General features: G+C 43.7%; 1 protein-coding gene across 27 annotated transcripts in view; it reads right to left on the bottom strand.

The window, feature by feature from the left end:
• The window catches only part of KALRN (kalirin RhoGEF kinase), a 653,674-nt gene that overhangs the window by 406,908 nt on the left and 218,820 nt on the right, over positions 1-27,946 (bottom strand). For all 27 annotated transcript variants that reach the window (XM_020287048.2, XM_020287049.2, XM_020287013.2 and 24 more), the window contains exons 4-5: positions 18,795-18,987; positions 15,253-15,765 (exon numbers count right to left, since the gene is read on the bottom strand). In XM_020287048.2, coding sequence (XP_020142637.1) covers positions 15,253-15,765; positions 18,795-18,987 — 706 coding nt within the window. The remainder of the gene's footprint in view (positions 1-15,252; positions 15,766-18,794; positions 18,988-27,946) is intronic.

The following is a 27,946-nucleotide window of genomic DNA, read 5'->3' as shown; positions in this document are numbered from 1 at the left end:
CATCAGACCCTGTCCATAGGAAAACCATCCAGGCTTACAACTTCAACAACACTAACAGTATTCCCTATATTTAATGTACCAAATCATGCACCAAACACCTCCACAGTTTATCTCACGTAGTCCTTGTAATAATGCTACAAAGAAGGCATTATTAATTCCATTTTAAACATAGTGAAAACCCCATATTAAGAGGTGAAATAAATTGCTTAAAACCACAAAGCTTGTAAGTATTGAAGATGAATTTAGAATCTAGTGTCCATCTGAACCTAAATTCCATACAATTTCCTCTGTTTCAGGGTGCTCCCTAACCATAATTTCCCAGATAACTGACAAGAATAAATATGTGCCAGGCTCTACATATGAGATTTACACACATTATCTCAATAGTCATAACAGCCCTATGAGGTAACAGATGCCATAATCACCACCTTTTTTAGGTGAAGAAATAGATTCAGGGAGATTAAATAACTTGGTCAAGGTCACACACTCAGGGTGGCGTACTAAAGACTCAAATCTAGGTCTGCATGAGTCCAAAAGCCATGCTTTTAAATCACTATTAAATTGTCCCCAAAATACACACCTAAGTTTTAGACTATTTCTAGTCACACAGTATCTATGGATTCACTATGAAACATCTGGTTTTAATGTGTCCCCCAAATTTCATGTATTATAAACTTAATCCCTAAATGTATATGTTGATGGTGTTTGGAGGTCAGGCCTTTTGGAGGTAATTAGGATTAGATGAGGTTATTGGGGTCAGGCCCCCATGATGGAATTAATGGCTTTTTGAGAAGAGGAAGAAAAATCTGACACTTTTGTCCTCTTGCCATGTGATGCTCTCCATCACATTATTATGAACAAGAAGACCCTATCAAGATACCAGTACCACATTCTTAAACTTCCTAGCCAGGCCCATGAACTAAACAAACCTCTTTTCTTTTTTTATAAAATTAATTTTTATCTATTTAATTTTTTTTTTAGAGACAGAGTCTTGCTCTGTCATCCAGGCTGGAGCATAGTGGCATGACCACAGCTCACTGCAGCCTCAAACTCCTGGGCTCAAGCATTCCTCCTGTCTCAGCCTCCAAAGTAGCTGAGATTTACAGACATGAGCCACTACACCCGGCATATTTCTTTTTTTTATAAATTACCCAGTCTCAGGTATCCTGTTATAGCAACAGAAAACAGACTAAGGCAGTACCTATGCACTCAATATGAATGTCCTCTTGATGTTCCACCAACATCTCATACTACTGTGTCTTTTCTATCAAAAGTATTACTTTCTCCTATCTTCCCATATCTTTCCCATTGCCCAAAGCCCACCTTGTTTATTATTTCCTCAAGTAACTCTGGAATATGCCCTTTACTTTCCATTGCTGCTACTACTCATCCCTCTGCCCTCAGCACCCTACTGGCCTCCTTGACTCCATTCCATCCCTTACACCAAGCTGTCTGCCTCCACCAGGTTCTAGTACATTGCTTTACCATATCATTCCCTCAGTTAAAATAATAAAAACAAAACAAAAAATCAAGCCCTATTGTTGCTTTTGTCTAAAATGCAAAGTCTAGTCTCCTTAGCCTGGCATTCAAGGCCTGTCCCCACCTCAGACTGGTCCCAAATCTGCCTTATTCTTTTATTTCACACCACTGTCCTACACCAAGCATCCTCTCCAACCAAATTGTTTTATTTTCTACCAAGCAAACACATGCTCATTCCATCCCCATATTGGTGTCCACATCTTTCCTTCACATGAAATAATCTACACCCAAATCTCCAAATTCTTCCCATCCTTCAAAACTGAAGCCTCATCTCCTTCTGATGCCTTCCTTGACTGAATGAGCCCATACTGAATTGTTTCCTCTAAGCTCATTTCTCTAGTGTCTACCATATTAGTTCACAAACTTGACCTTAATTCTCAACTATCTGAAATATTTTCTTAAAAAATATAGCTGCCTAGGCCCTACCATAAGATTCTGATTCAGTAGAAGCTCTCCAAGTATTCTGATTTACTTGCATTTTTATTTAATATGTTCATGTAGAGACTTATGGTCTATCCATGATGGAGTATCTAGTATCAGACTTAACCTTAACATCTATAAACTGTTTGAAGGCGTTGATCAACAACCAACATAGAACAGTGATCCTTAGACGGGAAACACACAATGTAAGTCCCATATTCACCCAGGCTTTCTCTCTGAGGGTATTTCCAAAATTGTGGAGCAGAGAAATAGGAGCTGAGCAGAGAGCTGCAACAGTGTGAAAAACAGGTGTGAAAAACAGAGGTTAGAGTTCAAGGCTGGTGAGGGGCTGTGAAGGCACACATGTTCTGTATCTGCGCTGTCCCGGAAGGTTGCTACAAGGCATGTGTGCCTATTGAACACTTGAAATGTGGCTAGTAAGACTGAGAAACTGAGTTTTAAATTTTATTTTTAATTAATTTAAACTGAAGTTTAAGTAGCCAGATGTGGCTAGTGGCTACCTGATTGGATAATGTAGCTATAATTAACATAGGCATAATTAGAGTGCCAGAGGAAAGGAGAGAGAAAATGGGACATGATAGACTCCAAGAAAGCTTCCTCTAGAGTAGTGTATTGGTGTTGATTCCCCAATGTCCATTTCACCTCATATCATTTGTTTAAACAATCATGCTAATTTCACTCCCCTTGTTATTTACTGGGGCAGGGGTAGGCAGGACTTAGTATGAACCAATGGAATCAAGGAGAGATTTGCTTGAGGCTCCTGGTAAAGAGAAGTCAATGTCTGTCTGTCTCTCCCCTTCTCCCCGACCCCATCACTGGTGAAACAATGAAGCGTGCTGCTCTGTCACCACTGGCAGCCATCATACAACCACGAGGGGCAGCAGCCTTGGGATGACGCTCTCAGCAGAACAGTGAGATGTCAGCAGAGCAGTGAGACAGAAAGACCCTGGGTGCCTGATGACAGGCTTGCTGCAATTCATCAATTTTAAAGCTCTTGTTGTCTCTGAATGTCTACTTAAAATGTGAAATAATATACTTCCTTGATATTGAAGCCAGTTTTAGTCCAGTTTTCTTTTCAACAGTCATGTGATCATGATGTTTAATATGACATTTTATTCACTTGTTGAGCACTCACTGTATTCCAGATGTTGGCTTGGAGATTGATGATAAAAGATCAAGGTCACGGTCTAGTGAGGGAGACAAACGCAGTCAATATTCTATTACTTTTAATAAAATGTGAAAAGTATTATAAAAGCATACACTATAAGTTGACAGCAGGGGAGCACTTGGTCCAACTTGGCAGAGGTAAGGCTAGGGAAAAGCAGGGATGGCTTCCAGAAGGTGGCAACTCCTGAACAACACTTGAAAGACACAGGATTTAGGCAAAGAAGGTATGGATGGAAAGAGCATCTTAATGAGAGGAAATAGCTTGAGCAAAGGCCTAGAAGCTTAAAACCGCAGCATGTAGTGAGAGGTAGTAAGAAGGGATAAGAAATAGGGAGGGACCAAGTCACAAAGGGGCAAAAGATGCAAGGCAAAGGAACTGGGCCTTTATTCAGTGGCAATGGGGAACCTCTGAAGGGGAGTGATAAGCTCAAATTTAATTTTAACCCAGAATTGAGTGTCTACACTGAGACCCTCCCAGATATGCAGGCATTTCTCTCATTGCAAAGGGGAGTTTAAGCTGGCCTTGGTCTCACAAAACAAAATCAACTAGCATATTGCCAACTTTTCACCAACTGATGGTCTCTGCCTCTACTTCCTCCTTTCCTTCCCCCACTTTTTTCTCTTTTTTAAATTTTTTTTTAAATTCAACATACTATGAAGGTACAAATGGTTAGGTTACGCATATTGCCCTTGCCCCACCCAAGTGAGAGCTTCAAGCGTGTCCATCCCCCAGATAGTGTGTAACTTTTTCTTATAAGTCCCTCAACATCTGGGTCAAAGAAGATGAAGAAGATAATATGAGAATACACGAAAGGTCCTGAGCATGGCATATGATGAGTAGCAGATGCAGAGTGCACGCTAATTCCTTTCCACTTCCTCTGGATTCAGACAGATAAACTGGCAGTCACAAAAAGTAGCCACTTTCTGATTAGAGAAACTCAGGCTGCAAAACTTCATGCTAAAATCACACACTGTTCTTGACAGATGAACCGTAGCTCAGCTGGCCTGGAGAAGCACATGCTCAATGCTAAGCCTTAAAAGGCCACTCTCCTCACTCTTGCCCTCCTCTTGCTAAGTGATGTAATGAAGTCTCACCAAGCCCATTATTACTATAAATGTTTTCAGACTTTAAATAAGGTGTATTTTTGCATTTTATTTCTAGCCTGCCTGAATGGACTTTATTCCCTGCAGCACTGGCCACATATGCATCAGCCTCCCGTGGAGAAGGAACGGTCATCCAGGAGCCAGCAAGTAAAGCAGACAAGAAACAGGCCCAGCAAAGCCAGGAGTCAGCCCAGACAGCCCCGGGACATGCATTCCAAATGGCTAAATTCCTTCCATCTGAACTACAAATGCTGATAAAACATTTTCAGGAACAGAGTGAGGGAATGTACTTCACTCACTTCCCAAAATGTAGAATTGAAGAGGTCAAATCCTATTTAATGCAAGCTGAGAAAAAAGTGCCCATCTCTATCCCAGAGCTAAATTTAGGCATAAACTGAGATCTGGCCCTTGGCAAGTTAATTTAGATGAGCTAATAGTTGTTTCTGGCATACAGGATATACTCAATAAATGGTAACTATTATTGTTACTGCAAAAATGGAGTGTCTGTTGGATGTTCTCATCCAGTCCTCCCACACATCCTAAAATCAGCTGTGCCAATCACTGGCACATCTGGGAAACAAAGCTCCATGTGGGCTAAGGAGGAGGCAGCTCTCCCTTCAGGAGCCCCTCTCTGGGAAAAAGTGGCAGCCCTCCCCTTGGGAACCCTTCTCTGGAGGAAGAGACCACCACCTAGCTGTTCCAGTCTGTGCTAGGCTGGCCTGACCTTGAGCTTAGGAAGAGGGCCTAGAACCCTCCTGGTTCCTTTCTCTGCTCTTCCCGCAGTAGCCTCAGCAGTGGCCCGCAGGCAGGTGAGGGACCATGCAGGGGGCCAGGCTCAGGCATCTCTGCAAGGAGACGCTTGGTCATCCTCCAGCCTCAAGACCTCACAGCGTATCCCCTGCAAAGTTCAGGAACTACTTACTGAATGAAAAGCCCAGTCACTCCAAAGCTATCAAAGGACTAAGGTGAATTCCCATGTTCAGATATGTCCCATGTCATGTTGTTCTTAAGGGTAGGGCAGAAAAGCAACAACCAGCTAATGTGTGTTAATGTTTTTAGTGAACTTCATCATCACTTCTCTCACTTTTCTGTGTCTTAAAAGAAATTAAATTTTGAATTCCGTTTAGTCATCCATCCTTCTTCCAAAATGTCCCTGGGATTTGTCCCCACTCCTGTCTGCTACTGTCATTTTAACACGAAGGCCTTGGCACTACCTCCACTCCCCACCCCCCACCCCTGCCCTTTCTGACATCCAGTCATCACCTGCTCCCATTTTCTTTCCTTTAAAGTGTCTCCAGGGCTTGCCCCTTCCCTTTCTACTCCCACTTGGCTTAGTATAAAGGACCAGAACTGGTTTCCTGCCTCCAAATCACTCTCTCCATTGCAAGATGAAACTTGCTAACACTCTAGTTTTCAACGGCAAGGGTGTTAGAGTGGGTTTGTTCTCTAAAACTGCTCAGCAGTAGGTGGTGCTCTTGTGCCAGCTCAGAGTGCTCTCAAAAGTTTTGTGCCATCAGGCAGCCCAGTGAGTACAGACTGTGTCATACCCCACTATTTATTTGGCACTGACTATATGCCTCTGGGGAACACAGTTATCAAAGGCACTGGCCCTGACCTCCAGGAATTTTCAATATAATTGGGGAATGAGATCTTTGAGCAACTACCTATAATACTAGATGGGGAGTTATGTCTGAGCTGGACCTTCAGCTGTGGTTTCAATACACAGAGACAGCACAACAGGCATTCCAAGTGGGAGGGGTGCTGGCATAAACAAAGGGGTAAGAAAGTGGGACAGTGCAAAGCACAGGAAGAGGATGCCCTGAGTGACAGGAGCTAAGTGTCGAAGTCCAGTCTCACTCCCCATTCTAGGCCCTTCTGGTTTGTACCTCCTCTTGCCACCTCATGACAAGGTCAGCTCTCTAGGGAAATCTCAGGTAGGACAAGAACCCTGAGGTAGGACCAGCTGGCCCACCTGATCTGCACATCACAGAGCATGCCTTCTTACCACATCAGAAATTGTCCCTATAACAGGATCTTTCTTATGCTAGAAAAGGTTTACTAAGGAGGGGGCTGCAGGTGAGAAAGCGAGTGGGCTTTCATGGGATTTCATGGGGGGTATGGGGATGGGGGACCTAGAAGAAGAACCCTCCTGAAATTCTAGCTACAGAAAGATTTTCCCACAGGAATTAATGCTCCTCTGTGTGGTTTATCACAAGTCTTCTGACTCTGTCCAAGATGAGATCATGAGGTTTGGCTTTACTTGGAAATGACCATAGAAGAGCCATGGGACACAGGAATGGGACTGGAACAGTAGACACCCCTGAGGTAAGCTTTTCCTTGAGGAAAAGTGAATACTACTGACCTTGGCACAGAAACCTTTAACTCAACACTTTCATACTAGAGAAGTTTCTCTACGCTCATGTGTGAGAAGACATTCTCCTGTATTTACATATGAGGTAGTGTCTCCCTCTGCTCAAGTGAGAGACAACTTCCATGCTCTCTCTCCCATATATAGTAGACTGCCCCCCCCCCCGCCCTCCTCCCAGCCTAGTAAGCAACAGAGTCCTTAATATCTGAACTCACCCAGGTTCTAACCTCTGGGGTGGTTAGTGTTTCCAAGCCATCTTTTACTTACAGGTATCGAGAACTGCATCAGGGCTAGACTGGTCTTCCCTACACTGCCCTATACTATTTCCCACCCAAGTACAAGTGGAGAGACACAGTCCCCAGCACCTAGCATAGGACTGGAACATAGCAGACACATCTGTTGGTAAATGAATGAGTCAATGAACATTCTTAATTGCTGCCCTGTGCCTCACATGCACACGTTTTATCTCTGATCAGACCTTTCCATAGCTCACCTAAATTGCTGCAGACAGAGTCAGTGTGACACACTGGATTCTGGAGAGTACTGTTAACATAGTGCCAGCATTCTCAGTTCCAAGGGGTCACTATGGGGTCTACAGTCCTATGAGGTCCATTCATAAGTAGAGGCCACATAGGCAGAACTTCACACATGGTGCAGGGTCGGCACTTTCCAGCCCTCTTGAAAGGACCGTGGGAGGGAGCCCAGCCACCCATGCCCAAGCAACCCTCCCCAATCCTTCCTCCACTCTGTTCTCCACACCCACACTCCTCATCCAGGCCTGCGAATTTCAGGGCACAAATGGGACTGAAAATGCAAGAGAGGGAGAAAAAAGAAGAAGAAAAGATGTAAGAGGGAGAAAAACAGCTTTGGGAGAAAACACACACATGCAGCCTGCAGAACATTGTGACTTGGATTATTTTTGGAATCTAATGTTTCTAATGTTCAAGGAGAGGAAACAAGAAAAAGTAAGTAGAGATTCCCAGGATCAGCAGGCTGGAAATAATACAGGACACTGTGTTCTGTGTCAGGGGGCGGGACACAGCCACACTTCCTTGCTCTGAGCCCAGTCAACAGGAGGTAGAGGGGTTCAGTGGTTTAGGTCTCAGTAGGAGAGGGGAGGGCAGGAACAAGAGGGCACCGGAGCCTTTCTCCAAAACAAGCAGGAAATTACAACTGCCCAGTAAAGACCTTGCCCTTCTGGCTGCCCCGAAGGTCGCAGCTCTTTGAAGCCTCCCTCCCAACGTAACATGAAGGGCTCAGGTAATTGAATCACACAGAGACCTGACACACCCCTCTGGAGGCCAGTCCAGTGCTTGTCCTTTCACCATAGCAGTGATGAGGACACAAGTCAGGTGACCCCTGTCCTCCATTCCACCCCGAGTCCCTCTCAGCACCTCCTAGGTTGCTGGCACATTCCACCATCTGTCCTGCATGGCAAGGAACCTCCCAAAGAGGCAGTGTGTGTTTGCTGCTGTACACACACATCTACCATGTGTGTGTTTGTGGTGTACTGCATGCATGGATATGAGTGTGTGTTTACTAGTACCTGTGTTGGGTACTCAGAGCAGAAGGGCTACCTTCCCATGCTGCCCACCTGGCTCCCTCCCTGGCAAGCCTCCTAACCTTCCCAAATCTTAGCTTTTCCATTTGTAAAATGATGTCCCTATACATGCCCCCTGGGCATACACATGAGGTAAGTGGGAGAGCCAAATGACGAACCACTGACTAGATGGATTTGGGTGGGTCTCTACTCTGGGTCGAAGTTTTCTATGTAAAAGGAAGGGCTGGACCAAAAAATCTCTAAAGTCGTGGGTATGAGAACACTTTGAAAAAGTGTTCAAAAAGTATGATGCATTGTAATTACTACAAAGGCACTTGACACTGACAAATGATTGGGGAGTCATGCTTACTGCTGGCTCATGGGGCATGGGGGAGTTGGAGGTGTGGGAACAAAACGAGACAGTGGGCCAGAGTCCAGCGTGGAAGCAGCAGCGGAATTTCTCTACAATGGCCTCTGTGGTTCTAGGCTCTTCAGGCAGGATGAGACTTTGGGTCCTGCTTTGGGCTCTGGAAAGTGATCAGAACTGTTTTATACGTTGAAGGGAGAGGGCAGGAAATAGCAGTGGATACTTTGCTCAGGGACAGGGCATCCTGGGGATGTCCTGAAATGCTAATGTGGCTAGTAGGACATATAAACCTCCAAAACTCAGTAAGCACATAACCCTGAGTGAGGTGGCCTGCTGCTTGCCATGATAACCCCCACCCAGTGGTGCCTCATATATACTTTTTCACTGTGATTAACGTAAAAGCAACATTATTTTGTTGCACAGATTTCCAAGAATATCAAAATGCTTAGCTGTATGCCTTGAATGGATTGTAGGAAGCATATCTGGCCCCATGTTTGCAAAGGAATAAGACAAATACAGTCTTACCTATAATGCAAGGTAGAAGGTGACAAGTGTCTCAGATGTAGGTGTATGGGGAGAGGTGATAATCTCTCATGGGACTTGAGGAAGAATCACTTTCCTTTGTGGCTGCTTCAAGGACAGACACTGTTTTTCCTTTCCCTGTGCAGGATCCTTCCACTCTGACCCATCAGGTATGACCCAGTGTGACCTATGTCCTCCTCTCCTGTGCTTTGCCCAGAGGCACTGCACAGCCTGGTGATCTGTGGGCCCCCATGAATCTACATCATACGTTCAAACTTCTCTCAAAAATCAATTCCTAATTTTGTTCCATTAGGGGTAATTGAAAATGATAATTTTCAATTGGAGTAAGTTCATTTGGAAGATAGCGTCAATAACACTGCATGGTCTCAGCAGGCAGCAATGACTGAGGAGTAAATCATGACTAAAATAGCAGAGAGAGAAGGAAGGGAAGCCAAGGTCCAGGGAGCAGGTGTGCTGGGCCAGGCACCACGCCAGGCACTGCTACATATACCACCCTATGTCATTCTCACAATAACCCTGGAAAGCAGCTAGTCTTTTTAAGCACAAAAAGAACTCAAGAGATTATGGTTTTATTTGCTGAGAAAAATTTCTTATTTTTCATAACCACCCAAGGCAACAATGCTGAAGAGAGAAGAACCTACTATAGATATGTAAGGGAGAATGCATACCAGAAAAGTATAAGTTATTATAAAATTATTGAGCTATAAAAGCACTTAGATACTTATTTAATGTAGCAAGTCTCAAAGGAAGAGGAATGGCAGGTACTTTTGCATTGGGGTGGGGGCTTTCTCAAACCACTCTGGAGATTCTGACACATCTCCTTAAGAGTTGATTCTCTCGCACTACCACCTCCACCACTGCCATGGCCACCACAACCATGAGCATAGCCATCCCACTTCTCTCTCCTGCTGAAAGATGTTTCCACGAAGGGAAAGTACTGTGCACAAGAACAGTGCAGTGTGGAAGCAGAGGAAAAGTCCAAAGACACGGGGCTAGTGCAAATTATTTCTCTTTGTTTTGTTGGAAACATAATTAGGGGTTAGAAGTTAAAGATGTGCCTGAGATGTCATGACTGATAGGTGGCACCCCAGGACAGACCCTAAGCCCCACTCACCTCAGCTCCATCTCAACACAGACACGGCACCAATGGAGGTGAACAAAATTTTACCATGCAAGAATGAATATGCAGGAAGGCACACAAAAACTGGGTTCTCCAAGGGGAACTTCCCCATAGGTGGCGTAGATACCTTGGTCATGGCGGGGGCTGGGGGGCGGCGTGTGTAGGGTAGGCACCAAAATAGCCTCTTGAGCTGGAGATAAAGATCTTATCTGGGGTGTTTTCCAAACGTGCATTTACACATGAAAAAATACAATGTGCTACATAAACCAATAATAAACATGATTCCAATGCTTGAAGCTGTACTAGGTAGCTTTCACTCTTGGGACATGGGGATATCCTCCCCTTTCCAGAATAACTCTGAGCAGGACCGAAAAATGTGCCCCTGGGTAGACATTAATAGAGCCTCCTTTATTCAGAAATGAAGTGGACAAAGATGTCTCAATCAGGTAAGTCTAGTTACGCACTGGAGCTTTTCTAAGCACTGCCCCTGTCCCTACAAAGACTAGAAGACCATGGGCCTTCCCCAGATCAGAAGGCAGATGATGTGGCGTTTTGAAATTTTTTGACACTTTTTGACACTTATCATTGGCACCAGTGCATAGATAAGTATTATGATATCATAATGGCTATCATAATCAGATGACAAGGCTGAGATTTCTACAGAGTGTAGGAGGTAAGCATTTGACCTCAAAGTTCCTTCCAGTTCTGCCAGGCACCCAGGAAGGAAGGGAGGAGGAAAGGATTCCCTACCAAGCAGCATCTACCCTTCTCTTTTCCGAAGGCACATCTACAAAGAGTCTACTTAATGACCTTTAATACCACATATGGCCCCCTAATGGGGAAGAGGCCCATCCGTTCTCCTTGGTAATGGGATGTGTTTGCAGGGCAGACACCTTCATCACACGGGGTCCACTGCAGCTGGCGGGGCGGCCAGCTATGAAACAGGACTGCATAGAGAGCCATAATCTACACAAGGCTAATGAGGAGCGACCTGGCCTGTGTTCTGTGAACACAGTGCAGGACAGGCCCATTAGTTATAGACCAGAGGGCACTGGGCCCAGGCAGCAGCGGTTCATCTTCTAACATCGTGTGTTGCTTAAATCATCTCTGAATTACCCTGTGCATCCACAAATTGCTCATTAAGGCTTTCCTGTCATTCCTCAGCTGCAATGTTCCCTCCTCTCTGAAAACCCTCCAACCATAGAGGCTGTGCCTAGGACAGTACGGGGCACACCACAGACATTTAATAAATAAGAGTTTATGCAAAGGGAAACCAGGAAACTTTTGGAGGTGTAGCTATGTCTATTACCTTGATTGTGGTAATAGTTTCATGGGTGTATGCACATGTCCAAAGTCATCAGATTGTATACATTAAATATGTGCAGTTTATATATCAATTATGTCTCAATAAATGTTTTCAAAAATATAAATAAATAAATAGGAGGTTATGTGCCCACCTGCTTTATTAGTGGGTGAGCTGCTCTAGGACAGAAATTCTGGCCTACCAGTCTTCACCCATGTGCCTTGCTTGGGGCTCATGACAGCTTCTCAACATTCATTATTATATGAATGAGTGGCGTGCCTTATAAATTATCTGTGGAGCAGAGTCCCTCCTCCCTAGATGTCCAACTGGGAGAGAGCATGGCTCCCTCCCACCATCTCCCAGATGGGTAATCCAGGGGGTTGTCTCAAGGGCCAGGGCAGGGGGTGTGAGGCAGCTTCACCCCTCAAGACAAATTGGTAAATAAGGAGCATGAGCCCGTTTCAAGCCCTAGGGAACACATAGTCACTCCAGAGAGCTGGAGAGGAGACTCTGCACCCACCTCTTCTGCAAAAATAGAAGCGGAGCGAATGTCAGACTCCTCTGATTGCCAAGAGCTTCCCAGATCTGGAATTAGAGGCCTCCGCCAACAAGCCTCCCACCAGAAGGGAGGCCCAGACTGGGCTCAGGCAGCAGCTACTTCCTAGTGCTCTGTTTGGATGTGGATCCACACATGACCCTCTCTCTAAACCATCACCTTCCTACCCTTCCAAAAACACCAACTAAGTCAAAGGCTTACATATTTAAAATAGATAGATCTCTGCACAGATATTTTAAATCAATCTTAAAGCAACTTAAAAGGACTGCTTTTCTCCCCTGCCTCTTGACCAGCACATTTTCAGCAGCAGCTGGGTCAAGCCTGAGCAGCATTTTCACCACTGACTCAACATCAAAACACGCCTGGGCTTCCCTCTTCCCATAGTCCTTTTCACTCCTTCTGTGTTGTTTTTTATATTCTCTCCCCACCCCTCTACATGGCCACACGTGCATGTACACACACATCTGTGCTTCTTTTTAAGATATGAGCATACCAGACAACAGGTGTTCTAAACTTAGAGTTGATGGCTAGAATTCAGGGATCATGTACTTGGATAGGGGAAAAAAATCTATGCCTTTATTTCACTAACCTGTAACTGAAATATGTTAATAGCATTCTCTTCCATTATGAACCTAGGTAACAAACTACATTAGTGTCAGGAATACTGGTGTTTTTGACACAAAGAGAAACACATACATTTCATATTGCACCAGGTTGTTGCACTGAAACATCATTCATGCTCATCACTATTTCAAACTTATGGTAGTAATTGACTTCAAGTAGATATTATTATTTAGCATGCTGATAAAGAAGTACACATGGTACTGCTAATTTTTAAATGTAATAACTGTATTTCAATAATTGCTTTCCAAGCCTATGTGTATTTTTTGTACATTTACAATTATTATTCTGAGAAGAGGTCTATAGGCTTCACCAGACCAAAGATGCCCATGGCACAGAAAGGTTAAGAGCCACTGCAGTGGAGTAAGCATGAGAAGGGAGGATTTGAGATCTTCTCTGGGTCATCAGAGAATGGGCAGAGAACCTATGGATTAAAAGGCAGTATTCAGTGGTAGCAGAAGGCAGGCCCTGGGAGCAGAGGGACAGCAGGGTTATTGAATAGGAGCTCAGGTGGGCTTTGGAGATAGACTAAAATACTGGTCCTATCTAACCAGCAGTGTGACCTTGGGCAAGCCACTTCACCTCTGTGAGTTTCCATTTCCTCAACTATCAAATAGAAATAATAATATACTATTCAATTCTTGTGACCATTAATGGAGAGGGTATATATGTGTGGCAGCAATTACTGCCCAGCTGAATGGAACGTGGCTAGCTCTAGAAAGGCAGCCTCCTCTCCCTGAGGACTTCTGGAGCTAAGGTGTGCTATTTGTTTTGTTTTTGAGACAGGCACTGTCTGTGCCCTATGTGGGCTTCCATAACCTTGCGCTTCAGGGATACTCTGAAGAGCCCCAAAACATGCCTAGGCAGACATATGTCCCCTGCCTCCCCTTCTGTCCCTTGCTCACTGAAACTGGCACTCAGTCCAGGATGCAAAGCAGAGTTCCTGCTCCAGAGCAGAAGAGACCTCAAGGAAAAAGGAGATGTTCCAAATCTTTCCAAAACCGGCAACAGGAACCAAAGTACCTGCCTCTGGCTTCACAGAACAGCTGACTCCTGACCTGACATCTCATCACTTGGTAAGCAAGGATGCTGTGATACAAGCTGCCCCACCTAGAGCAAGCCAGGCCAGGGGCAGACCCAGGCCTCTGGGCCACTGAGCAAAGAGACCTGAGGAAGGTCATGAGAGACCCCTTTGCATGGCTCTTCTGAAAACTTGATTAAATAATGTTCAAAAGTTCTGTTATAGAAGCAGATAGGCATTCTTTATAAACTACATATATTGATTTTCTTTTGACTATAAAAGATTGGAAAACACAGAAAATGTATAGAGTAATTAAAATCAACCATAAGCCTGGCTCCTAGAAATCAAAAGCTATTAAATTATAGCAAATTTTCTTCCAGTTATAAATTGGGATCACACTTATACAGAGAGTTTTATATTTTATTTCATCACTTAAAAACTCATAGAGACAGTTTCAATGTGGGCTGTTAAAAGACACAAAATCATTATTACATCAGATGCTGCTTGTAAAAGTCATAGGTTACTAAGAGATGCAATGGCTTTCCTAAGAAGAGTATTGTGCATTTAAATATAACTTACACCCAGAAAACTGATAAGAGAGCCCTTTTTACTCTTCTTAAAGTATATATAAGAGTAAACTCTCTTCTCTTTAGCTTGAAGAGAATAAAGAGAAGATACTTTTGTGTCCTCGGCAAAGAAGCACTATATGCCATTTCACTTTTTTACATTCTCATATCTTACTTTTCCCCCGATAAGGGGAAAGCTTTGAAAATTCACTACTGGAAATATGGTGTATTACTCCAGAAAGTGCTTAGCAGCCAAGAAGAAACCTCCAGAAAGAAGTGCTATGGCAAGAAGAGCCCTGGACGCGGAAACAGGAAAACACTGGATTCACATGTTAGCTCTGCCATTGTGTAGATCCAAGATCAAAGAACATCAGTTTCTCTGAGTGTCAAGAGAAACACCACCACCCAACTCATAAGCACAGAAGGATTGTGCAGATTAAATAGGACTCTCCATGTGAGAGTGGTTTGTCAATAGTAAAATACGTTGCAGGGTAATAATCACTCATTAATGATATAGTGGCTTTAATAGTATTGCTGTTTTTGTTGCTTAGCTGGCTCGAACCACTCATTGTAGGCACTTAGGGCAGCATCTAACAGCAGGAAAAAGCATGAACTCTGGAGCTAGACTGTACTTTCTAGTTAGGTCGATTATTTAACCTCTCAGTTTCTTCATCTGTAAAATGAGATGATGATAGTACACTTACCTCTTAGGACTCTTGAGAACATTAAAATGAGTTGATTTATATATAGTGCTTAGAACAGTGCCTGGCACATAATAAATATACAAGGGTGAGCTTTAAAAACAGTCAGTGATCAATGGCCAAATACAAGATTGAAATAAACTTTATCAGCTAAAACTAGTAGGCACTTTTTAAAAAAGCTTTCCATAAAAGTATTATCATCATAATCAGAAAGTTGAATTACCAACCTCCATCAGTTTCCCTAGAAACTCTGCCCCCTCCAATCCACCCTGGATTTGGCCTATCCCCTTCCTACCTTCTCAGCATCCTGCTCAAAGAGCCGCAGCTGAAAGCACTGGTCCAGCTTGAGCTTACGCACATGCCACATCTGATGCAGGTGCTGCCTGGTGGAGTGCAGCTTGTCCAGGAGGCTGGTGATCTTGGGCACCAGGCTCTGGAAGTCAGCGCTGCCCGGGATGCAGTTGCGCCCTGAGAAGCCGTCGCTGCAGCGGATGCACTGGAGCAGCCGCTGCCCCTCTCGGTCCAGCTCCTCCACAGGGGCCTTCAGCACCTTTTTCTTGAGCTGTGTGTGTTCATCGATGAGCCGCCGAGAGCCCTCTACGTCCACGGGGAACTCCTTTCGGGCCAGCATCTCTTGCAGGTCCTCAAGGCGCGAGAGCAGGTGCACGGCACTGTTGAAGAACTCCTCCAGGGAGAGCCGCAACTCGATCCACTCCTCGTGGTTGTAGTCCAGGGAGCCGTCGAACTCCTCCGTCAGCTGGGAGGGGTCCACCAGCTTCGTGAGGCCCTCCACAGACACCATGCTCGTCTGGAAGGGACAGACACAGACAGGGAGACTCAGTGATATGGGGATAAGACCAGGGCAGAAATAGGCAGGTGGAAGGAAAAGCAAGGGGAAAGGGTAAGATAAGTCCACATAATAATGACCATGCCCTGCCTAGGAAAGGGTGACTGGGAGACCATGGGCACCACTGGTCAGGAGTCACAAATCAGCCATGGTCAGCAGTTCCTGCAAACTGCTGACTGCTTCAACAAGCCTCTCCACCTGACCACCATGTGCAACCCAAGGAAAACTGCCTTTATATCCTATTCCCTTCATCTTCCCTCCTACCTGCCCTGCATTTACCACAACAGGGATTTATATGCTAGAAGCAGAATCTGGCAGAAAAACTGGCCCAGTGCTTGGGGGTCAGTTTTCTATAGATTTAAAACCAAGGCTCATGGACCAAGGGTATCATTATGGTTGCGTTGATGTGGGTTAACACATGGGCCACAAGCATTTCACATTATCTTTCTGCTCCAGGCTGGGCTCTCCACTTTAGCAGATGCCCTTCCATGGTACAGTGAACAGAACTGGGGCTAGGCGACAGGGAGCCTAGGCCCTTGTTTCTACCTGTGAGGCCCCTACAAGCTCTTGGAGAACAGAGTGGAGAATGTCTGTCTCCAGCAAATGATGGTGCAGACAACCATCCCAGCTTATTAGTAACCATCTTTCCCTACCTACAGGGCTTCAGGCTTCTCTTCTCTCTCATGAAGAATGACAGGCTGTCAAAGAAATATCTGGGTTTGAGTTCCAGTCCTACACTGGGCAAGCTATTTAAGTTTATGTTTATTAAGTCTGAGGAGAGCCTCAGTCTCCACCTCTATTCCTCTCTCATAGGGCTTACTGGGATTAAATAGGTCAATGTGTATAAAGCACCCAGCATGGAGCACATGCTCAATCCCCGTCAGTACTCTGAAAGCTGCATCATTACTTGAAACCTTAAAAGCAGTTTGTTTCTCTGTTTTCTTGCTACTCTCTAAGCATCCCCACTTCTTATCCCTTCTCCCTCCAGCCCCCTCCTTAGACACAGGAAGCTGTTGCCATAGGCAGGAGGGCTGATCTGGGACAGTGGTTCTCAAACTTAACTGCTCATTAGAATCCTTTGGGGAGTTTACAAAAACACCAATGCTCAAACTCCACCCTAGAAATTCTGATTGAATTGGTCTGAATTGTAGCTTAGGCAGGGGGAGTTTTAAAAGCCCCCATAGTGATTCTAATTTGCAGCTACAGACACAAACTCCTGCTAACCTACAGCCTTGTTACTCAAAACATGACCCTCAGACCAACAGCATTGGTGTCGCCTGGGAACTTATTAGAAATGCAGAATCTCAGGCGCTACCCCAGACCTACTGAGTCAGAATCTACATTTACAAGCTCCCCAGAGGGGATTTGTGTGCATTAAACTTTAAGAAGCCCTATTCTAGAGCACTTTGCCCTTCAAATTTGGCTCAAAGTTTATCACTTCCAGGAAGTCCTCCATGATTATACTCACCAATTATTAAGTATCTGCTATTGAACAAGCCTATACTCTCATCCCTGTATCACTTATCACCCCAGTCTGCAGTAGGTATTAAATATGCTGTTTTTAAGATACTGTTTTATAAATATTCTTTTGACTGGGAGGCCCCCACTATCTGTCTTATATCTCTGAGAGACAAGCGTGCTCAATTTGGAGTGAAAGAGGTGGAAGGAGATGGGACATGCAGGCCAGCTATGCTGATACAGAAGTTTCAAGACTTATTGAAAGATTCTTTTCAGTCTCTTCAGCTTATACATTTACAGGCTTATTGTCATTGCCACTGTATAAAACCAAAAAATATAAAAAGCATTTCTGTTTTTATATCAAGCCTAATTTCTTGTGTTATTTACACAGAGTGAGAACTGCCTCCATCAAGTGGTCAGATCACTGTGCTCAAATCACAGCCCACTGGGGACACTCCACTACACAAGGGTGCTCCTGGCCCCTGGGGGGCAAGAGTCTGGAATGGGAAGCCGCTGAAAGATTAAACGCAGCTCCGCCTTTTCAACACACACGCACACACTAATGTATACAAAGTTCATCCCACTGCAGATGAGGACCAGAATTCTAAAAAGGGGAACAGCTCAAATTTGGCTGGAACAAAGATGCCTAAATCATTGATTTAATCTGATGTGTTGTCATTAAAACTTCTCAGGGGACACATATGACCTCTGGAAAATTTACTTTGAAAACAACATGTTTTTCCTGATACAAGTAATATATCATCCTTGAAAGAAAACAGAAAACTATAAAGACAATAAAAATCACCCAAAATCTTGCCATCCAGAATAAACGACGACTGACATTTTCACATATCTCAGTCTTCTCCATACATACACTTAAAAAACCAAATTTCATATTATACTGCCCATACTGTTTTATAACCTGTCTTTTACTAAACCATGTATCATGACCATTTGTTGATTATACTATTTTTCTAAATATGGTTTTTAATGATTTCATATTATTTGTATATTAATATCATGAAAATGAATGGATAGTTAGGATACAACCTATACATGTGTGTATGTATATGTATTATATATGTATATGTTTATGTGGATATGTATATATACTGTGTATGAACATATGAACTGTACACTTATAGACATTTTTGTTTGTAATTTCACATAGTTTTAAGCTCTTTGTTTCATTTTTATATTAAGAATATTTGCCTAGAAGAATTACTAGATCAGTGGATCCATGGATATATAAACTCTTTCTAAGGCTTTCAATACAAATTACAAAGTTGTCCCAGTTTACACACCCATGGAAAATGAATCTCATTGTCTAATGAAGCTCTGCATTTGGGGCAACCTCTGAGCCTCTTGTTCCTCCCCAGACTCTAACTGGTAAAGCCACGGTGGCCAATGAATCCTGAAATCTCATCCCTAGACATGTTGCATATTAGAAAGTAGACAGAGAAGAGGAAGTGAGAAATGTGTGGATGGCAGAAGGGGAAGGGAAAGAAGGTGCTAAGAGAGGTCTGGCTCACCTCAAAGATGAATTTGGAGCTGCCAAAGTTGGTCTTCTGTTTCTGCCAGAAGTTGTCAGGTTTGATGATGAGGGCCACATGGATCTCAGCTGGAAAAGCTTCTTGCAGCGTTTTGAGGAGGGGCTTGATGAGGTCCCACTTGGAGCCCCGCATGTCGATGATGACAGTGAAGCCACGTTTGCACACGTCCTCACTGTGGGGAGGTCAGAGGTCAGGCATGGTCACTCTGGGTAGCTGAGACTTTGGAATGCATGGTGAAAAAGCACCCAGAAACCTGAATCTCCCTTGACGTGGACCACCCTTTCAACTTTGCACCAGGTCTCCTGGCCACTTTCCAACCCAACTCAAAATATACTGCCTCAGAAAATCTTTCTAGATTAATCCTGTCTGACCAAAGGTCCTGGCATTCTGCCTTCTCCCAGCACTTTGCAAATAACTCAGCCTTCCTTATACAGATTGAGTATTCCTAATCCGAAAATCTGAAATCTGAAATGCTCCAAAATTTGAAACTTTTTAAGTGCCAACATGGCACTCAAAGGAAATGTCCATTGGAGCATTGCAGATTTTAGATTTTCAGATTAGGGATACTCAAATGGTAAATATAAGGCAAATGTTCCAAAATCCAAAAATATCTGAAATCTGAAACACTTCCGGTCCCAAGCATTTTGGATAAGAGACAGATACTCAATCTGTAGTCAACTGCATTTGTTGGGTTGTTTACCGTTTGGGTATTCACAACTATATTTGCTTTCTCTTTTCATTTTTGTCTCTCCCTCTTCTTCCTAGAATGAACCAAATTTTTCCCACTTGAATTCAAGCTCTCTAAAGACAGGGACCCTGTTGCCTCTTAAATCTGAGATGGAAAATCCTTCACAAGAGTGTTGTTCTTTCCTGTACCCACATCAATGACAGACACTGATACACTTTACCCCCTGAACTGAAACTTGGATCTCAATAAAGAGATCCAAGCTAGTTCTGCCACTTGATTAGAGATGGTACACAAAGCATTAATATTAATAATATGTATTTGCCACCACTATATTTAAAAAAATCGGTCGCTGAGTCATGCTGATCACTCAGAGAAAGCCAAGAGTGGAACTGATTAGAGCAGTGGGTGCAATGCGGCTGTCTCATGCCCTCCCATTACAAGAGTTATGGTATGAAAACATACATTTCAGGACGTTAAGGGAGGACGCTTGATGGAGGCAGTAACTCTTAAAATCAAGGAAAATTGAAAGTGACAGTGACCATCTTGAAAACCAAGACATAAGCAGGCTAAGTGAATCAAAATGTTGCTATATAACTTATCAAGTAGCAAAGTCTATTTAAACACTTTAACTCCAAGAATAGGAAGGAAAGAAATGAAGGTCAAATAGTTATAACATCTCAGTTTGGAAAAAAAGTCTATGTTTTGATATTTTGAGGTCTTTTCTTTCTCTTATTTCTCACTGAGTATTTTTGGTTTACTTAATTTATCCCTTTAGAACTCAAAATAGACTGTGGTTAATTCACATTTTTTATATAAACGCTGGCATATTTCCTTAGGGCCTTTCACTTAATTTCCATTTCCCAGACTGTACTTGATTTAACTACCATGTGTGTTTCATGACCCTCAGATGTGCCTACTACACATCAGTTGCTTACAGAAATTGGCAGTAAAGCCACACTTTGGAGGATTTAGGCCACCAAAAGAAACAAAAACCTTTTGTCAGGCTTCACTCTCAAATCTCAACCAGTGATCAGAATGGTACAGCCCTATGAAGAGTCCACAGCTCCTGTGTATATGTGAGTATCACAAGCACAAGGCAACTTACTTAGGCCTCCCAGTTAGAAAGTTCTCCAGGTGAGGGGACTCTCTCTAGCATGAGAGGAAGGCTGAATATTCTCCACAAATCCTGTATCCCAAAGGAAAGGAGTTACCTCTTTTTCTCTGACACTTACTAAAACAAGTGGCCAAGGTCTTCTATAAATAATTTTCTCTGCCCTCTTATCTAAAAGCAAAGTGACTGTTTCTTAAATTACAGGGTTTCTTTCCCATTCTAAGAGAAACACTTGACAATTACAGACTAGTTAAAATATTCCAAGATCTATATAAGAGATGCTAATGGTAGGAATAATACCCTGGCCTATTTCCTTTCTATCTCTTTTGTGCATATAGTTTTCATACCATATAGTATTTGACTTTTGTCTATAATAGACAGTTATTTTTTCATGTCTAAAATGTTTTTGAAACTGTTATATTTAATGACATATAGTATATCTTATACCTGTCCCATAATTTATTTAATCATTCTCATTATTGCTTTACAGAAAGGTATATCAACTTCCATGTCTACCCTTTACTGTATCCTCACCAGCACTGGTCACTGAACTTTCAGAAGCTTTGCCCATTTTCCAAGGAAAAAACTGTATTGCATTTAAATTTGCATTTCTTTGACTACTAGCTATTGCTTATTCACCAATATATATTTCTTCTGTGAAATATCCATTCTTTTATCCATTTTTCTATTAGAGTTTAATGGTTTTCTAGTGGGGTTTAATGGCTTTTCTCACTGAGTATAATTTAGTTTAGCTTGACTTGCATTTTGTTGCATGCCCACTTATGTCAGGTTCTACAATGTAACTGTGGATCTTGCCTGTCCTTAGAGATGACAATTTTCCTTATTTCTCTGTCCTTCAGGCTCTATCCCTGTTGCCATAATTATGCTGACATGAGACATCTTGGTCCCTAACACCAAATATTCAGTGTTGCTACCAAGAGCTGGAGGTTGACTATCCCAACATCTAGACATATTGGTCAGTAGCAGGTTACATCCTATTAACTAATCATTTCTGACAACTTAAAGTAGAAATCAAGTACTAATATTCTCTAGGGAGTTCTCAATAACTCAGGAGATGGGGAAAGACACCCAGTGGCTGAATGCTGAGAACTAATCTAATTGGTATCTTTCTGTGAAAACAGCTTAATCTGCCAAGATGCTCTGTATTTGGTTTCAAGTAAGGGGCATAGCTGGAGAAGGAGAAAGAACTATTACAGCTTTCTGCCGGCTTCTAGACCAACTTCCTAGCATCTGAAACTCTAAACTCTCTGCCCAAAGGGCTCTTAGCTTACTTCCTGAGCTCATGCAAGTAACACCACCAGTATGCCAGTATGTGTACCCCTATGCCTGAAGGGCAGCAAAGGGTTTCTAATTGCAAGGATGTGGCTAGAAAATGGATGTATGAGCTGGGGTGTCTGCCTGCATGCATGAGGCCCCCTGCCATGTAGTGCAGACCTGGGGAGTGGACAGAGAGGGAGGCAGAACATGAATGTGGACTTATCTCTGCTGCTATTTAGGCCTGGGAGCTCAGAGTCATCCAACACATCTAAATTTGAAGTTGGCTTCCTAAGTTGCTGTAAAGATATATTATACAAGATAGGACAGAATGTGTTTAACAGTTTGTTAGCTTGCTACATTAATTTTAAACATCCAAACAAAAGATATGTGGGCACCACAATGTTAGAAGGAGTCCTTATAAGAGGCTGGAGTGGAAGCAGCCTTCAAATCAGGACATACATACTTCATATGTAAAGGTAGGACACTGGATTTATCCTAAAGGCAATGAGGAACCACTGAAGGTACAATTCAGGGAAGGAATGTGATCAGATGATTCAGAAAGATTGCCCTCCAGCTGAGCAGAAGGAGAGCAAATTGGGGTCGGTTGGCTCAGAGGACTAGTGAGAGTAGAAGCAGAGAAACCACCTCCTTAGGTCTTTGTTAAAATGACTCCTCAATGAAGTCTTCCTATTAGAGGACTGCAACTGTCACCTGGCACTCCCTACTCCCCTTTCCCAATTGGTTTTTCTCCTTGGCATTTATATTACCATCTGCATAATGTATTTCATTATTTATTGCCCATCTTCCCTCACTGGAAAGTAACCTCAATGAGGACAGGAATTTTTGTGTTCATTTCAATGCTGGGTTCCAAGTGCCTAATACTGTTCCTGGTGCCTACGAAGACTCAGTGCATTGAGAAAGTAGAGGTAGCAGTTAAGGGTATGGAAACAAGAACCAAACTTCCTCCGTCTGAGTGTCAGCTCCACCACTTACTGTGGAACCTCTCTGTGCCTCAGTTCTACACTGCAAAATGTGAATAACAATAGAAACTACATTACAGGGTTATCTGAAAGGTGAAGTTTGTTAATATGCAGAAAACACTTATAATGGTGCCAGACACATACTTTGTACTTTGTAAGTCTTGGCTACTAGAGGAGATGCTGTTGGTGCCCCACCTAGGGTCCCTGCATTGACCACTGTGTCTGTCCTCCAGCTCTGAGAGTGTTGCAGCTGTCAGATTATGCCTATGAGCACCTTTGGAGCCCTGCCTTTGTCTGACGGGCATGACTCCTCTCAGAGAAACCTGTCACATCCCCACCCCAGGGCTGGCCAGTTCCTCTCTTGGACAAGTGTGCCAAAGCCCGGCCCCATTGCCTCAGAGCAGAGCAACTGGGAAGTGTGATGCATGCTCTATAACCTCCCAGTCCCCTAGGTAGGCTACAGCTAGACTTTATCTGAGACCACATCCTTACTGGGTCTTTCCTCTTTCCCAACTCTGCTTCTGTCACTCCTTTACAAGTCCTTCCAGACTAGCAGACCCTTAATAAATCATTTACATCCAAATCCTCATCTCAAGAAACATAGCTTAAGACAGTTATTTTTATTATTGTGTTATGAATAATAATGTAAATATAAATGATATGCAGTCAGCTCCCTGTATCCATGGGTTTTGATCCTCACAGATGTGAAACCTGCAGATATTGAGAACCAACTGTGTATGTCATATATATGTGAAATTTGGAAGGAAATGAGATAGATGGTCTGGAGATTAAGAGAAACCTGGGCTGGAAATTTTGGGAATCACACAAGTGCCTGGCACATTGTAGATGTTCAATAACATTTGCTGAATTAATAAATCCATGAAAGAGTGGGAATTGATGAGCTTAGAAGTGAGTGAGATCACCCAACAGAAATGAGGAAAGGAAGACTCACCTTCGGAGTCGAGGATAGAACTAGTGGGAATATCAACATTTAAGAAATGGGAGAGGAAAGTAGATGAGCCCGAGGAAAAAACACAAAGAGGTTGGAGAGAACCAGGAGAGGCGTGAAGTCAAAGAAATAACGGAGGAGATTTCTAGAAGGAACCACAGTGTCAAATGCTGCAGAGGTAGTTCACTAAATGAGACTAGAACTATTGCATTTAGCAACAAAGAGGCCATATTCCCACGGGGCTCGGCAGTTTCAGTAGGGCCAGAATTAATGCTGGAGCAAGGAAAGCAGTCTTCCTAGTAGATCTCTAGAATGATGAGAAGGAAATAGTCACAGAAGCTGCGTGTGGTGTACTCCCACTCCCTGGCCCCATCTCCCCCACTCCAGAAGAGGCCAGAGTCTGCAGGGTGCTTTCTGGCTCCCCCAATCTCCAGAGGGGCTCCCAGACCTCTTCTCTTCTCATGCACTGTGCTCAGATCATGGCAGTTTGAGCAAACCAATTCACACTGGAACATAACTAACAGGTAGCCCTCCTTTTCCCTTTAGGAGATTTACTTTTTCAAAGATATTTTTTAGCCCAAATCAAATTCTCAGGGACATAATTTTGCATTATGTATGATGAGGATGGGAGCACAGAAAGATGAAGGTTGGAGCAGCAGCCTTTAAATGTACTCAGGAGAGGAAAGGACAGCGAGCAAGCCCTCCTCATCTCCCATAGGCCTGCTTGAGAGGACTAAGGCAGTCACTGTTCCATGCCCCTGTCCCACTCCATCCGGATTGCTTTCCGTCTGGGGCTTGGGACCCCATGGGTCCCTTGGTCAGATTCTCACTCTTTGTGATAAATTACAGTCCCTTCAAACTGAGCTGTGATCTGTTTCATAGACTCTCCAGGGCTCCCGGGCCCCGAAGTCATAAATGTATACTGAATGACCGGATGATTGATCAGCTGTTTCTTGTACTCAGTTCTAGACCATTTACTCTTTTGTTCATTAAATGTCACTGGGGCTGTTTTCACTCAGCAAGCCTGTGCTAACTCAAGAAAAGCATTTTCACCACTTTGTGCCAATGCTTCTCAAACTTTAGTGACTTTATCACCTAGGATGCTTGTTTAAAAATGCTGATTTCAGAGAAGGCTTCCAGATATTCTGGGATAAGGCCTAGGAATTTCCCCCAGTGATCCAAGGATAACACTTAGACTCTCTTAGGTATGGTTTATGAGAGTTTAATGATAAAGACTCACTTTGTCTAAATCAGACATTAGGATATGAATTAATAAACAGTAGGTAACACACAATTATATCAGATAGAATAACAATGAAATAAGTCAGAGCATCATTTGCAAGGTGCAACAATAGCTACACCATACAGGAGCCTGCTGAAAATGTTAGCAAGTTTCTCTCTCCATAGTCTCATGCTCTCCCCAGTGAAGTTATTTATTATAGGAATAAGCTTAGAAGGATTTCTGCCATTGGAGTAAATGTCAGATCCTCTTTGGAAAGACTGAGCTTCTCCTCTCTTGGCCTAAGGAGGCTTTGCCTGAAGGCCTTGGTAGCTCCCCCCCCCCCATGTTGCTGATTGTGCTCAATCAGACACCTGCTAAAAATCTGCTTTCCTGGGCTTCCCCATCTACTTCTAAATTGCCATGAAATCACTGAGGAGTTTCTGCTTCTTATCATACACCTGATGTGGCAGCCTCATCTCAAACTCTGGACAAGACACTCTGGGTGTCTTTCTAGGTGCCTCTTAGGTCCTGGGCCCATATCTGATGCCCCCAGAGTCATTTCTTGACCCACTTGGCTGTGAGCTATGTGATCTGGCTCCAGGTCTGATGGATCCAGGTGTAGAGGGCCTTGCAGAGGTTTATATGGCTTCCAGAAGAGAATCTAGTTATGAAGGTGCTTCATAAATAATATGGTATCACATAAATATTATATCTTATCCGTTAATACAACAAATATTTATTGAGCATGTACTTTGTGGCTGGCCCAGTACTAGGCACTAGGGATATATAAATGTGAGCAAGACAGAAACATGAAAGTTGGCCAGGTGTGATGGCTCACACCTGATGTCCTAGGACTCTGGGAGGCCAAAGTGGGAGGATCACTTGAGGTCAGGAGTTCGAGACCAGCCTGAGCAAGAGCAAGACCCCATCTCTACTAAAAATAGAAAAATTAGCTGGGCAGGGTGGCATGCGCCTATAGTCCTAGCTACTTGGGAGCCTGAAGTAGGAGGATTGTTTGAGCCCAGGAGTTTGAGGTAAGCTAGGCTGACGCCACAGCACTCTAGCCTGAGCAACAGAGCGAGACTGAAGGAAAGGAAAGGAGAAAGGGGAAAGGGGGAAAGGGGGAAAGAGGGAAGGGGAAAGGGAAAGGGAAGGAAAGGAAAGGAAACATGAAGGTTACATTCTGGAAGTAGAGATGGACATAAGACAATAGTTGGATAAGGAGAATAAATGCAAATTACAATAAGTCTTAATAACTTAGGTGGAAGGACAGGCCACTTGAGGAGCTGACATCCAAGCAGAGACCTAACGATGAGAAGGAACCAGTTAAGAGAACACTGAAGGAATAATTTGGGCAAAGGGAACAGCCTGGGCAAAGACCCTGAGGAGGCAAAGCACCTATGTGTGGGCTGCTCCTCCACTACAGAGAGGGAGCAGAAATTGTGAACTTCTGTAAGGAATCACAACAGTAGCCATCACGGGGATGGAGCTTTAAATTTTGAGGACCTCAAACCCTCAAGCTGGAGAGACATAAATGAGAGCCAAACTACTGAAACCTGAAGCAGCTGCTTCTGGTAAAATGGGACACATTCAAATATGAATGATAAAAAACAACTTTTACTGAGCACAAGGAGCTTTGTGTGATAAACATTTTATATGCACTATCTTATTTATTCCTTACATGAAATACCCCACCCTATAGCTAAGAAAACTGAGGTTCAGGGAAGTTGCTTTAAGTCACCAGGAAGGGGTAAAAATCAGATTTGAAACTAGGTGTTTGACTCAGTATCTGTGCATGAAATCACCACCATGTTATCTTGCCTCAGAAAGGCACAGAACACTAGAGCTTGAAGAAGTCTTACTGCTCATTCTTGCTAGCCACCTCCTGCTAGAGCTGAGGGCAGCAAGTTTCAGAAGAAGAAGTGACTTGCTCCGGATCACACAGTTTGGTGGATATCTTAGCCATTTGGGCCAGGCATCCATCCAATTGTCAACTTTTTGACTCCAGATCTTCTATTAAGCCATGAGAACTCTGGAACTAATATGAAGAAAATTTCTCCCTTGTAGAAGCAAACATTAACTAATGTGGTTTGGAAGCCCAGGGTAACCTGTGTGAGCACTAAAGCCCCTAACTCAGGAATGAGGACCATCCTGCCCATGGTTCCCACTGTGCTCTGGCAGCAGAGAGATGGCCTGATCCTATCTGTCCCAGAACCTATGATGCCACCTGAGATTTATCCCATTTCTATGAAAGTCTGGCAGATTCTCACTTGAAACAGCTGTTGGGATAAATATAACATTGATTCATCCTGATGGCAGGTGGGGGAGCGGAGATCCGCAATGAGCACCACCCCAGCAGGCCTACCGAGGAGATAAGGGTTTCTGCTTCACTCCTTAGTGTGTGCTGCTGGGCTGGTGCAGCTGGCACTTGGTGTGGAGGCCCAGGAAGTCTGAGTGCTTGGGCTGTGATGGAGCAGAATGAACCACCAAATCAGACCTACTCACTAAGGTGTCCAAGGCAGGTGGCAAATTGAACACTGGGGTAAGGAGCTCGACTGGTCACTGAGGAAGAAGCAGATGACAGAGAGGAAGAACAAAGGAAGGTAAGGGTCCCCGTTGAAGGAGAGTGGCCCTGGCTCTGACATAATACAGCTCTGGTCCTACAGGACTAACAGTGCCGGCTGGCTTGGAGGGATGATCTGGAGAAGTCTTACCATGGTGTCTGGATAGCCTTAAACAACTTGATACTGTTCACCACAAGCAGACAGAAACCAGAAAAGGGAGGAAGGAAAATTTGTCCCAAACAAGTCATCCACTTTGCACTTTTTCCTAGAACTGTGCTGCACCCATGTCTCCCTGAAATCAACTCATGAGCTGAGTCCTTAGTTCAGAATTTGAGGAGA

The sequence above is a fragment of the Microcebus murinus genome, chromosome 1 (genome assembly GCF_040939455.1).
Source record: "Microcebus murinus isolate Inina chromosome 1, M.murinus_Inina_mat1.0, whole genome shotgun sequence".
Taxonomy (NCBI): domain Eukaryota; kingdom Metazoa; phylum Chordata; class Mammalia; order Primates; family Cheirogaleidae; genus Microcebus; species Microcebus murinus.
This window is presented reverse-complemented; position numbering and strand designations above follow the sequence as displayed.